Source organism: Carassius carassius, chromosome 7, assembly GCF_963082965.1.
Source record: "Carassius carassius chromosome 7, fCarCar2.1, whole genome shotgun sequence".
NCBI classification, from domain to species: domain Eukaryota; kingdom Metazoa; phylum Chordata; class Actinopteri; order Cypriniformes; family Cyprinidae; genus Carassius; species Carassius carassius.
The window spans coordinates 5,107,545-5,120,138 of NC_081761.1; the positions used below are offsets into that span (position 1 = coordinate 5,107,545).

Here is a 12,594-nt window from a genome sequence, read left to right on the forward strand (position 1 = left end):
TAACCAGCCATGAAAAATTCTTGTTAGTTTCAGATGGTCTAAGAAGCAGAGGAATCGTATACCTGCAATGCACGTGAAATTGTGTAGTATGTAAAGAGTAAACACATTATTGGTCTCCTCTGTCATGATTGCAACAAAAGTTTGTTGTTTTTCAATATAGATTAATGAGGGGTGACCACAAAATAAGCAGAAGTGATAATGGGCCAAGGCACCAAACTGGGTCATATTAGTTATTTTCAATATACCTCGCATTTGATCATAATTAGGCTCACAATGAGGGGGAAATTGACTCGCTTGATGTCTGAATAACTCTTTTTCTTCATTGAAATATGATCAAGCTGTTTCAACATGTCTTTGAGAATCTGTTAAAGGGTACATCGGATGAAATTGTTAAATTTTTTAGCTTTTTTTTTTAGCTTTTTTTTTTTTTTTGTCTGCCAGCTGAGAAAAGCTGAAAAAAAGAAACAAAAGAAAGAAAAATCCTTCCAGCCAGTTTGTTTTGGGTTGTTTGAGTCTGAAATTGCAGTTTCAATTTGCAGCTGGTTTCTACTTTAGTTAATTTCCAAGGCAACAATTTATTTTTAATATTTATCTGTGATTTTATTTCAATTAATGAAAATTTGTATTAGTTTTTAGTTTTAGTCAACATTAACAACACCTGAGAATAAGCTTTTAGAATTATAAAACAAAGGATTGACAAAAAAAAGTTTTGTTGTATAAATGATAAATTTGTTGTTTGTGGTGTTCAGTGTGTGATGGTATAGGTACTGGCAGTCTTCAAACGGCTCAAACTGTAGATTCCAGCAACATTGAGAAGTTTGTCAATTGTACCAAAATCAATGGGAACCTCATCTTCCTCATCACAGGCATTAAAGGGTGAGTCCAATCTATATATCTGTTTGTAGCCTATATATACTCAGCTTTGGCTAGCATATATATCCTATACATGGTCTAACTTTTATAACTGTTTTTCTGGCTTGTTTTGTGTTTTATTTATAACAGGGACATGTTTCATGGCATAAAAGCTCTGGACCCTGATCGGCTAAATGTATTCCGCACAGTCAGAGAGATCACAGGTGAGCGACAGTCAGCATCCGTTACAAGACAGCCCATTAAACCTGTGTAGCCTTGCATAAAACCATCAACTTTCTTTATTTCTTCATACATTAAAGGGATAGTACACACAAAAATTTAAATTTGATGTTTATCTGCTTACCCCAAGGGCATCCAAGATGTAGGTGACTTTGTTTCTTCAGCAGAACACAAACAAAGATTTTTTTATTCAAACTGTTGCAGTATGTCAGTCTTATAATGGTGGTGAATGGGAATCACAGCTAAAACATACAATAAAACTAAAATAATTAAATATATACACAAACAAAAACAAATTAAACCCTGCAGCTCATGACGATACCTTTATGTGTAAAGAGACAAAACGATCGGCCTGTGCAAGAAACTTAACAGTATTTATATAGTTTTTTGAAATTTTTATCTTTGATTCACGTAGTGTCTGAACTATTAGAACTCTCCTAAGCGCGTCCTCCTGAGTGCATTCTCAGCAGCAGGCACATGAAATGTCTTCTTCTTCTTCTAGCTTTATGGCGGATTGCAGACTTATACAGTAAGTGCATTACCACCACCTATCTCTCAAATGGACAATCGACACTCCTAATTGAGATTATTCATAGAGTGTACATGTAAATGGTCAGTTTGAGCGATAGGTGGCAGTAATGCACTTATAAGTCTGTGATCCGCCATAAAGCATGAAGTAGAAGACGCCTCATGTGAGTGCTGCTGAGAATGCTCTCAGGTGAGTTCTAACAGTTCAGACATTGCGTGAATCAGAGGTAAAAAAACTATATAAATACTGTTCAGTTTCATGCACAGACCGATCCTATTTTGTCTTTACAAATCAATGTAAAGTCACAAGCCACAGGGTTTAATTTGGATTTGTTTAAGTATGTTTTTTTTAATTATTATTATTATTGTAGTTTTAATCCATAATTCCCATTCACATCCATTATAAGACTAACAGTCTGCAACGGTCTGTGTTAAAAATCTCCATTTGTGTTCTAGTGAAGAAACAAAGTCACCTACATCTTGGATGCCCTGGGGGTAAGCAGATAAACATAAAATTTTAATTTTGGGGTGAACTATCCCTTTAAATGTTATCCTTTGAGTTGGGATTCTCTGACACAAATCCTTATCTTTATCCAGTACACAATATTTATTTGTTTATAAATCCTCTAAGGAATGAAATATGACTCATGCTAAAAGCATTTTGTCACTTTCAACTTATTCTTATGATTGTGCCAAATAGCTAATGGAGCGAAGCAGCAAAGCAACATTTCTAAATGAAACTCAGAAACTGTTCTCTTGTGCGCCATTGGTGTACCCTCAGTTTAGACAAATTTCACCCAATACAAGACAACAAACTGCTAATTAAAACAATGTGCATCTGAAGAAATGATACTCTGTGGTAATGGAACTCGTTCTTTTAATTAATGCAATCATTTCCCTTAATATACTTCCATTTCAATGTAATGGGGTCGTTTTATACTGTCTGACTGGCTGTAAATAATATTGCACTCACTGGACCTGTGGCAATATCCTGAGCCGATGTCTGCTGTCATAGTAACAAACTTGTTTATTTGTTTCATTCTCAGGGTATTATGGGTATTTTTTATTTGTTCCTTTTTCATAGGTTTCTTGAACATTCAGTCTTGGCCAGAAAACATGACAGATCTTGGCGTTTTCTCGAACCTTGCCACCATTGGAGGACGCTCTCTTTATAGGTAAATTATCACAAAATTGTAGCTGAAGGTCATCATATCATCATCATCATCATCACCAGATTCACAACAGTTGTGTACATTCAATCATTTGTTCATCCATTTGGTTTTAATGTTGATAAAATTAACATGATGCTTATGATTGCACACAACTGATAGCTATTGAAAACAGTCAATTAAAATATCGCCCCACTTTATATTAAGTGGCCTTTACTACTATGTACTTACATTTAAATTAATAATTTAATTAGTGTTGTCAAAAGACACGGTACTTCGGTACCAAGTCGCTACTAAAAAAATGAAAATGTGACGGTACCAGGTTTCTTTAAGTACCAGTGGTAACGAGGACCTGGTCAACCCGGTTCTTGACGCATACAGCGCTATGATTTATGCGAAGCAGAAAACCCGGACGGAATCTCAAAATCCAGTCATGAAAATTAAACTTTTCATGGATTTTAATATGGACAGTCAAGGAATTTGTCAAAATTAGCATAAATTAATCAAATCAAATCTCCATATGGACCAGTATCTGTAAATGTTAAGCCACAAAAGTTGGTTGAAATATGAATCCTGCATGTTCTGCGCGTCTCTGTGTGAATTAAAGAAATGGTCTGTTTACTACATAGACTGAAACGCGTGACGCTAGCAGTAATTTCATCATCTGCCGTTTATGAGGACATAAATTCATAAACAACATCACCAGAACTGATCTGAGTCACTTCACAAGCATTTTACCGTTTCATTTGAGTAAAACCAGTATCAGTTTAAAGGTATTAACGGCAACCCGTCAAATAAGTAAATTTTTAAATAAAGGCATATTACTATTATTTAGTAGAATGTACAGTATGTGATACTGCTACTACTGTTGAAAAAATTAATACAATTTTTAAAGAAATAAATCACATAATATGTCTTCCATTTTTTAATTTTAATAACAAATCCCCTTTATTTACCAAAAAATAAAATGTGTTTACGTTTAATTAATTAAAAGACAAATTAAATGTGGGTGAAACTTGTTTACAGTTTTTCTTAATTATATTACTTGTAGAAAAACTTTAAACATAATAGTAAATAAGTATAAAGAATGGCATTGTTTTTTTTTGTGATAAAACGTTTTTTTTTTTTTTTTTAGCATATTTATGTGTTTTGCTTTGGTACCGAAATTGGTACCGAGAACCGTGGATTTTCATTGGTATTGGTACCGAATACTGAAATTTTGGTACCGTGACAACACTACATTTAATACAATGCACTTATTGTGTACATACATGTTTTACATTGCACATTTACATTGGAATTTTTCTCTAATTCCATTTATAATTACACTGTTGACCCACCCTTAAACCTACCCATACCGACAAACCTGTCCCTAACCTTACCTGAATCCCACTTCAATAGCAGAAAAAGTGTTTTGCTATAAATTATGTACATAATAAGTCCACAAATATATATATATATATATATATATATATATATATGTGTGTGTGTGTGTGTATTTTCTTTCTTTCTTTCTTTCTTTCTTTCTTTCTTTCTTTCTTTCTTTCTTTCTTTCTTTCTTTCTTTCTTTCTTTCTTTCTTTCTGTTGGTACATAGTAGTTAAGACCACTTAATATAATTCAATATAATAATATAATATAATTTCTCTTTCACTGTGATTGTTTATAAAAAGTATTAATGTTATTATTTTAATAATTTCAGTTAATTAATTTTGATATTATTAGTATTGCTATAATTGCTGATGTTATTATATATGTATGATGTTTTGTAATTAAATTTGATATATCATCATCACCGTTTTAATGAATTACATTTTAAAGGATTATTAATTAAATGATGTGCTATTACTAATACTAATACTATTATTTTAATAATTTTAATTAAATTTGTTAATATTAACAACAGCAACGGTAACAAAAATGGCAACAACAACAAAAACAATAATAATAATAAAAGTGTTTGATATGTTTAATTAAATGTTCGAAAATTCATTCAGAACATTGTCTCACAGATTTGTGACTGAACTTAGTGATGGTGGATTGATGAATCCCATGAGTAAAGCCTGTTTTCCAAAATGTCCAAAATTCACTGCTGGACTAGTTTAGTGAAATCCAATAGTTCTTTGTACTTTCAGAGGATTGGCAAACGTATGTTGTTGTCCCAAGTGTACTTTCCCTGTCTCATGCTTATACTCTTTTGCTCATACTTTAAATGATTTAAATATTCTTTCAGTAATATATTCAGAAATGTCCTCATTAACTACTACTAAGAATTCCCTTGTTTCATATTAGATTCAAGTGAAAATGTTCACCCCCTTTGGATGTGACACTTAAAATAGTTCCTGTAGCGCTGTTGTCATTTATCAGAGAAATCCTCAGTAACACTTTCTATGAAACGCGTATTTATAATACATTATTAGGGTATTCTTAAGGCATTAAAATGAATGCATAATGCATTATAAAAAAAAAAAAAATCTTATAATATGTTATTTCAACTCATGAATAATCAACAACAACAATTATAATACATCATAATACTTATGTATTTGTGGTTATAAGTTTAAGAGTATGATTATTTATAACACACAATGAACACCATATTAAATCTACTTAATAAACTTAATTTTATTTTGATGGTCCCCTTAATCAATCGACTATAAACAACTTTGCAACTACATGCCATTTAACTCTCATTAGAGTATAAGTATGCTCAAGAATGATAGAATCTAGCATGGTAGAATTAGCTGAAGTATAGCAGAGACAGTTTATAAGAGACATGCCACTTCCTCAATCCTCAATAGAACTATATAAGGAAAACCCATAACGGCAAAGATAGCAGTTGTGTGTACATGTCCCGCCTCACCCGCTGGAAAGCCAATCATCTGCTTTTAACAGTCAAGCCGGGAAACATTTAAGCCAATCGTCTGGTTCCACTGACGTATGCGCACAGTTGAGGAACCCTTACGCATACGTAGTAAAGGTATAACCTGTGGGGAAAAAGGCGTTTTAAACCTTATTTTGGGGCAAAGTCATCAAAAATTTTCAGCGATTTTTATCATATTTCACTGCTGTTTCTATACATGCTGTTTTTATGTCCCGGTGACCAGTGAAAGTGCAGTTCTGACTCTCTGCCCATTCATTTAGATAGGAGCTGGTCTTGTTATTCTGAAAAAGCTGCCCGGAGGCGTTGCCAAGTTGGTGGCCGAGTGGCACGACTTGCCTGAAAGGACTTTGAGTATAGTCAGTTTATCTGTTGGTTGACCATCAAAATAAAGTGTTAGCATATATGTACAGTAGCAGACATACTAATACTCCAATGAACACTAGTTGACATGTAGTTGCAGAGTTACTTATCAACAGCTGTCTAAAGGGTACCATCAAAATAATCAAACTAATATTACAGTAAAATTGTTCAAAGCAAATGTGTCATATTACACATGACAACTGATCTGATATCAGATCTTATGGTTGTTTGAGATATTTTTTGTTTGTTTGTTTGTTGTTAATATTATTATTATTATTACTACTAATTCCACTAAAAAGTGGTCTTTGACTGCTTTAAGGAAAGTAGCATCAGAAATATTGCAAGATATGAGACTTATAATACATTATAACTATGAGAAGTATAATCCATTGTAAAAGTTGATGCAATGTGTTCATTGTGTTATAAATCATCATACTCTTAAAAGCTATAACCACAAATAAGTATATATATAGTAATATATTAAAACTGTTCTTATGAATATTCTTGAGATGATACAACATATTATAATTTTTTTTATAATGCATTATGCATTCATTAATTAATGTCTCAAGAATACCCTTATAATGTATTATAAATACGGGCTTCATACAATTATATCATGCATTAATGTGCAGAAAAGTGAAGCTGAATTAGCTGTCTGGGTCTCTGTTTTCTCAGTGGTATTTCTCTGCTGATCCTGAAGCAGCGCTGGATCTCTTCGCTCAAGTTCCAGTCTCTGAAAGAGATCAGCGCTGGTAACGTCTACATGACCAACAACAGCCAGCTCTGCTTCTACAACACGGTGAACTGGACCAGTCTGTTCCGCACCAGCACCCAGAGAGCTCTGATCAAGAACAACAGGGACCCCAGAGAGTGTAGTGAGTGTCGTTCAATCTCAGCTCTCATCTACACTTCCATCTGTTCAGTAACTGTGATTTCCTCTAAATAAGATGTCATGTTTGATGCAAGAATAAAACTTGGCAGCCTATAGAGATACATTTGCTTGAAAAGCTTCCATATCAGACGTGTGAGTTTTTAAATAGACTTTAATTAGACTGAAAATTGAGGATCAGATTCTGTAATTTAGTTACTACTAGAAGTACAACAAATGAAATTGCATGTTATGATGTCTTAGTAAATCTGATACTGATACAAGGGAACAAAGAATCATAAACAGTTCTGCTCAAGCCACAAGGAAATACAATATTACATTATTTTGTTATTCATTATTGCCATATTGTTTTATCCCCCCCCCCCCATGTGTTTTGCTCCAAAAACTGCAGTTCATTTTAAAACAGGTGATTTTGCTATTGCAACTTATTATGTCATAGTATATTTATTCGAGTTAAGCTAATAACATCATATATAATTTAATATAGAATTTTTAAAAAATGTATTACAACTTATTTGATATATTTAATATTGTTTTCCGGTGAATATTGACTGTATGAGTTATCATACAGTAGACACATTATTTAGATAGGACTTATATGGACCACATACAGTGTAGTAAATATAATTGATATACACTATACTGTTTTGTATCAGTATTTATATTTTTATTTTTTGAAGGAATTAATACTTTTATTCCTCAAGGAAGCATTACATTGATCAAAAATGACAGTAAAGACATTTATAACGTTACAAAACATTTCTATTTCAAATGCTGTTCTTTGGAAATTTATTATTAAACAAAATAAAAACAAATAAGCAGTACATGATCATGTGACACTGGAGTAATGATGCTGAAAATTCAGCTTTTTCCATCACAAGAATATATTGTATTTTAAAATACATTAAATGGAAAACAGTTATTTTAAATTGTAATACTTTTCAAAATATTATTGTATTTTTCCTCAAGTAAATGCAGCATTGATAAGCGTAAAAAAACTGAAAAAAAAACTATATTTTCCCTGCTGTAGTACAAAAAAAGTTTTTTGTTTTTGTTTTTTTTTCTTCTCATCATATACAGACTCATGAAGTTTTAATATTGGGACAAATGTCTATGCCACAAATTAAGTCTATCCTCAAAGTAAAACTGGAATTAGGCCACTGAAGTAAGATGTAACTTGTGAAAGTTAAACTTGTGGGGCTAATGAAGATGTTAACAGACGGCGAGCCATTTCCAGTGCACACCACCATGCTGGATGTAATTAGTGTGATAATCAGTCTGTAACGTGAGGGATCAATGGCTCTGTTAGCCGACTCATTCATTAGCCTCTTTTCCACTTCATCGATCAAAGCAGACTGATCTACACAACTGACCAACAGCCCAGACAGATGTCCACAGTGTGTTTATCCATAAAGAACAATGCTTTTGCAAACTCTATTGAGGAGCAAGGATCTATGTCTTATATGTCTGGGGAATTTGAAATGTAGACTGTATAGAAGGTACAGTGACACTGTCACACAAGTACTAACAGAATGATAAAATTATGGCTGAACATTGATACAATATTTGATTATTTAAAGATTACTGACAAGGCATTTAAACAATCCCCGTTCAGTTATTCAAAGTATAGCACATTTATTTATGCACAAATTAAACGATTTGCCATTAAGCTTGAATTCAAATATAGTTATTAAATTAATTAAATATAATTATACTTTTGAACAATAACTTTTGAACAATAACTTTTGAACATGATTGATTGATTGATTGATTGATTGACTGATTTATTGATTGACTGATTGATTGATTTATTGATTGATTGATTGATTGATTGACCGATTGATTGATTGATTGATTGATTGATTGTTTGATTGTTTGATTGATTGATTGATTGATTGATCGATTGATCGATTGACTGATGTGGTCCCTGATCTCTAAATATCAGCTTAAAACATGAACATTTCATTCAACTTTAATTCACTTCAATAGATACACTATTTACTTCTTACAAAAACATTACCTGTCAATAATTAATGGTTTTAATTAGTAGTAATAGAAATAAAGTAATAGCTATTGTAATTTACAGCTAAAATAGTACCCTTTTAAAGCATCTCAAGGAACATGACAAGCTTTCTGAAGGGAATTTGTGTAATAAATATTTCATGAATATCAACAATTCACAGCCATATTTATGGGTTGGAGTTCCAAATGAATGAACTAATTGCAGTGTTTTCTTTGTTTCTGTTCATGTGCATCTGTGTATTTTTTCCAGCTAAAGAGCAGATGGTTTGTGATCCGTTGTGTTCGGAGGAAGGATGCTGGGGTCCTGGTCCAGACCAGTGTCTCTCGTGCAAATACTTCAGCCGAGGAAAGACATGTGTCAAGTCCTGTAACTTATATTATGGGTGAGTACTGTATGTGTGCAAACAAATCATTTGTGGTGTCACTGTGCTCATGTAAAGAACTTGTTTTTTCTTCAAAGTTCTTATTTTTAATAAATAAATCAATCAAATCTTAAACTACTTTTACTTGCTGATGCCTCAATATGAATGTGTTTTTCAAATGCAGATTTGTTCAGATGGGCCACTGGCTCCAAAGATATATCTGCAGTATGATCAGACTTTCAAGATCAAGGGATCAAAATGCTTTTAATGCTATTTATAACTCAAAGGAATAGACAGACTCCCTTGCTTTTCTGGCAGGCCGAAATAAAAATTTAAATAAAATGGAGACATGGATACAGGCTTTGAAAGGAACGGCCAAAATGTCCAATGCTAGGCTTTTGTTTGCAAATGTGTTTGTGTCATTTAAGATTGAGTTAAGAATTTAAGAACTACTTGGGTGATGAAAATATAGATTGTATCCATGGCACATTTTAATTATTCATAACCTCTAATGTCAGATAATAAAATCAAAAAAATAAATAAGAGAAAGATAAATAAATACAATACAATTTTTTTTTTAATTTTGAATTTTTTTTAATTCAGGATTACAAATATCAAAACATCAGATGAAAACATTATATATACTGTACAGTTATGTAACTTTTTTTATTTTATTTTGGAATGTTTTTTTTTTTTTTTTTTTGAGTCATCATACCTTTGGCACTCATTCACTGGAGTTTAGATTTCATTACATCTTAAATATTGCTTCCAGGACTTCATCAATAAGCTTTCTTTCTTTGCTCATTGGAAACTCTTTTTGAATACTCTCAATGAATCTATCGACAGCAGAAACAGCTGAGAGTAGTACTGACAGCTCCTTAAGCTGTTTCCATTTGTATTGCTTTTCTTGAATGTCTGTTTAGTTAGTTGACCTAGATTTGGATTTAATCACAGCAGCCCCTGGTCACTGAGTATAAAGCCCTTCAATGTTATGCAAACTGTGTATATTTGTCAAACAGTACATTTCGCTATATACATGCTTTTGTAGAATGTACCACAGTATACAATAATTGGCTTATAACACATTGCTCTCTATCTGTTCTAGGGATGTTCGAGAGTACACCAATGGCTCAGTTTGTGTTGAGTGTGACAGCCAGTGTGAAAAAGCTGGAGAGAAAAGTTTGACGTGCCATGGTCCGGTACGAGCCTAAAAGCCATCTGAGACTATATTAGTTACTGGATTTTGTTTTTGCTTTAATTAAAACTTCACAACCTTGACATCAAACAACAGAAAAAGCGCCATCATCTCATCATAGCTCCAGTCTGCATATAGCATGAAACAGAGTGGTATTAATAAGAAACAAATTAAACTATCCACTTACAGTCTCAAATTTAAATCCTGTCTGTAGCCTCATTCAGAATGTATTGTCAAACCGTATTAGATGATGCAAGGCTTGGCTAACCATGCTGTATCACGCAGTTGAATATTATTGATGCAAAGAGGTTGTTTATTAGTGGTGCTTGCATTTAATATGTATGTTATACTTACATTGGGATAAATCCCTTTAAACAAATAATTAAACCATGGTGTATAACATGTTCCAATTGTTCTGCATCTCTGATATTAATATCTAAATTATAAGAATGTTTACTTTATTTATTTATTTATTTTAGTGCTTTTACTTGCTTTTCCAAATGAGCTTTAGATTTTTGTTTGTTGGACAATAAAACAGGTGAAATTACATAGATTTACACTGCTGTTCAAGGTTTTGTTTTTTCTTTTTTTTTTTTTGCTAAATTTTGAGATACGTTTATTTATTCTGCAAGGATGCATAAACAACTTTTACATGATACAAAATAGTTTTATTTGAATACTTAGTCAAAAAAAAAAAAAAAAACTATAAATAAATATATATAATTTCCACAAAAAATATTATGCAGAACCACTGTTTTCAATATAATACGATAATAATATGGTAATAATACCTTTTTTTTCTTTGTATCCGGCATATTAGAATAATTAATGAAAGATCATGTTATATATACATGGGGGGTGGGGGGGGGTTGTTCAGGGTTGGGTCTGAGTATCTAAAGACCAGAAAATCATTTATAACTTCAAAATATATTATGTTTTTGTGGTTGAATGTGTCAGGTGTTAGGAAAATGATATTACACGACTGTGTTTATTTCATTAAATGTTTCCTTTCCCCGTTTAAAACAATGCTTCGGTCTATTGAGACACTTTTCATTTCTTAATCTTAAATCTTTCTCTCTTCTCCCATTACAGGGTCCAGATCACTGTGTGAAGTGCTTGCATCTCAAAGACGGTCCCAACTGTGTGGAGAAATGCCCTGATGGTCTGCAGGGAGCAAACAGCTTCATCTTCAAATATGCTGAGACCAACAACGAGTGCCATCCCTGCCACCCCAACTGCACCCAGGGGTATGACTGTTTGCTTGTGTTTGCACTTACATCTATTTGTAAGCTTCTTTCCTTCCTTCAACTACATCAAGCACAATATGCCTAGAGCTCTAACCTAATTGACCATGTGGATAAAGCCGTTGTGGTTACCGCATATAGTTAGACGCATGGGCCTGGGGGATTTGAGAGCAGAAAAACTAGTTCCTGAATACCTAGATCAATGGTTCTTGAATAGTTTGCTGCAGGACCTAGATTTAGCGCTGGACTTGTGTGACGATCCATCAGTGATAAGATTGTTTATTGGACAACAACGTCTTTAACATTGAACACTGAAATGCATAGGAGTTACATGAATGGCCTAAACCCAGGAATATGCACAATTATTAACATGTATTGAGTGTTTAATTTGTAATAGTCACATTAAGCATTTCATGCCTTTATTGGCTGATAATTCTCTGCTTAAAACTTTTATTTAATTATATATTTTTACCTGGATGAGCGAATCTTACAAAAACAAAAACAAAAACAGGTCACATGTCTGATCAGAGGAAAATATAAGAAATTATATTTTCCATGAAGAAAATGAAGGGAAATTTTTTTTAACATCTTTTATTTTTTTATTTTTTTTACATTTTCAAGATAGTTAAGCACATTTTTATCTTATATTAACATAACTGTAATGTATCATATATTAGTATGATGATAATTGTTTTTTATAGTTTTTTTTTTTCAGGCAACTGATTTTGTTCTTTTTTTACAGGACAGTATAAGAAATGGAAACCATGGTGAATAATAATTTAATAATACTGGTAAAATCTACCAGTCTGTTGCAATGCAACTCAAGTTTATTAATTATTCATTGTTA

At 32.4% G+C, this 12,594-nt stretch overlaps 1 protein-coding gene across 2 annotated transcripts in view; it reads left to right on the forward strand.

The window, feature by feature from the left end:
• LOC132143395 (receptor tyrosine-protein kinase erbB-4-like) overlaps positions 1-12,594 on the forward strand; it is a 157,639-nt gene that overhangs the window by 119,899 nt on the left and 25,146 nt on the right. For both annotated transcript variants that reach the window (XM_059553570.1, XM_059553571.1), the window contains exons 9-15: positions 750-876; positions 1,003-1,076; positions 2,705-2,795; positions 6,711-6,910; positions 9,197-9,329; positions 10,414-10,507; positions 11,596-11,750. In XM_059553570.1, coding sequence (XP_059409553.1) covers positions 750-876; positions 1,003-1,076; positions 2,705-2,795; positions 6,711-6,910; positions 9,197-9,329; positions 10,414-10,507; positions 11,596-11,750 — 874 coding nt within the window. The remainder of the gene's footprint in view (positions 1-749; positions 877-1,002; positions 1,077-2,704; positions 2,796-6,710; positions 6,911-9,196; positions 9,330-10,413; positions 10,508-11,595; positions 11,751-12,594) is intronic.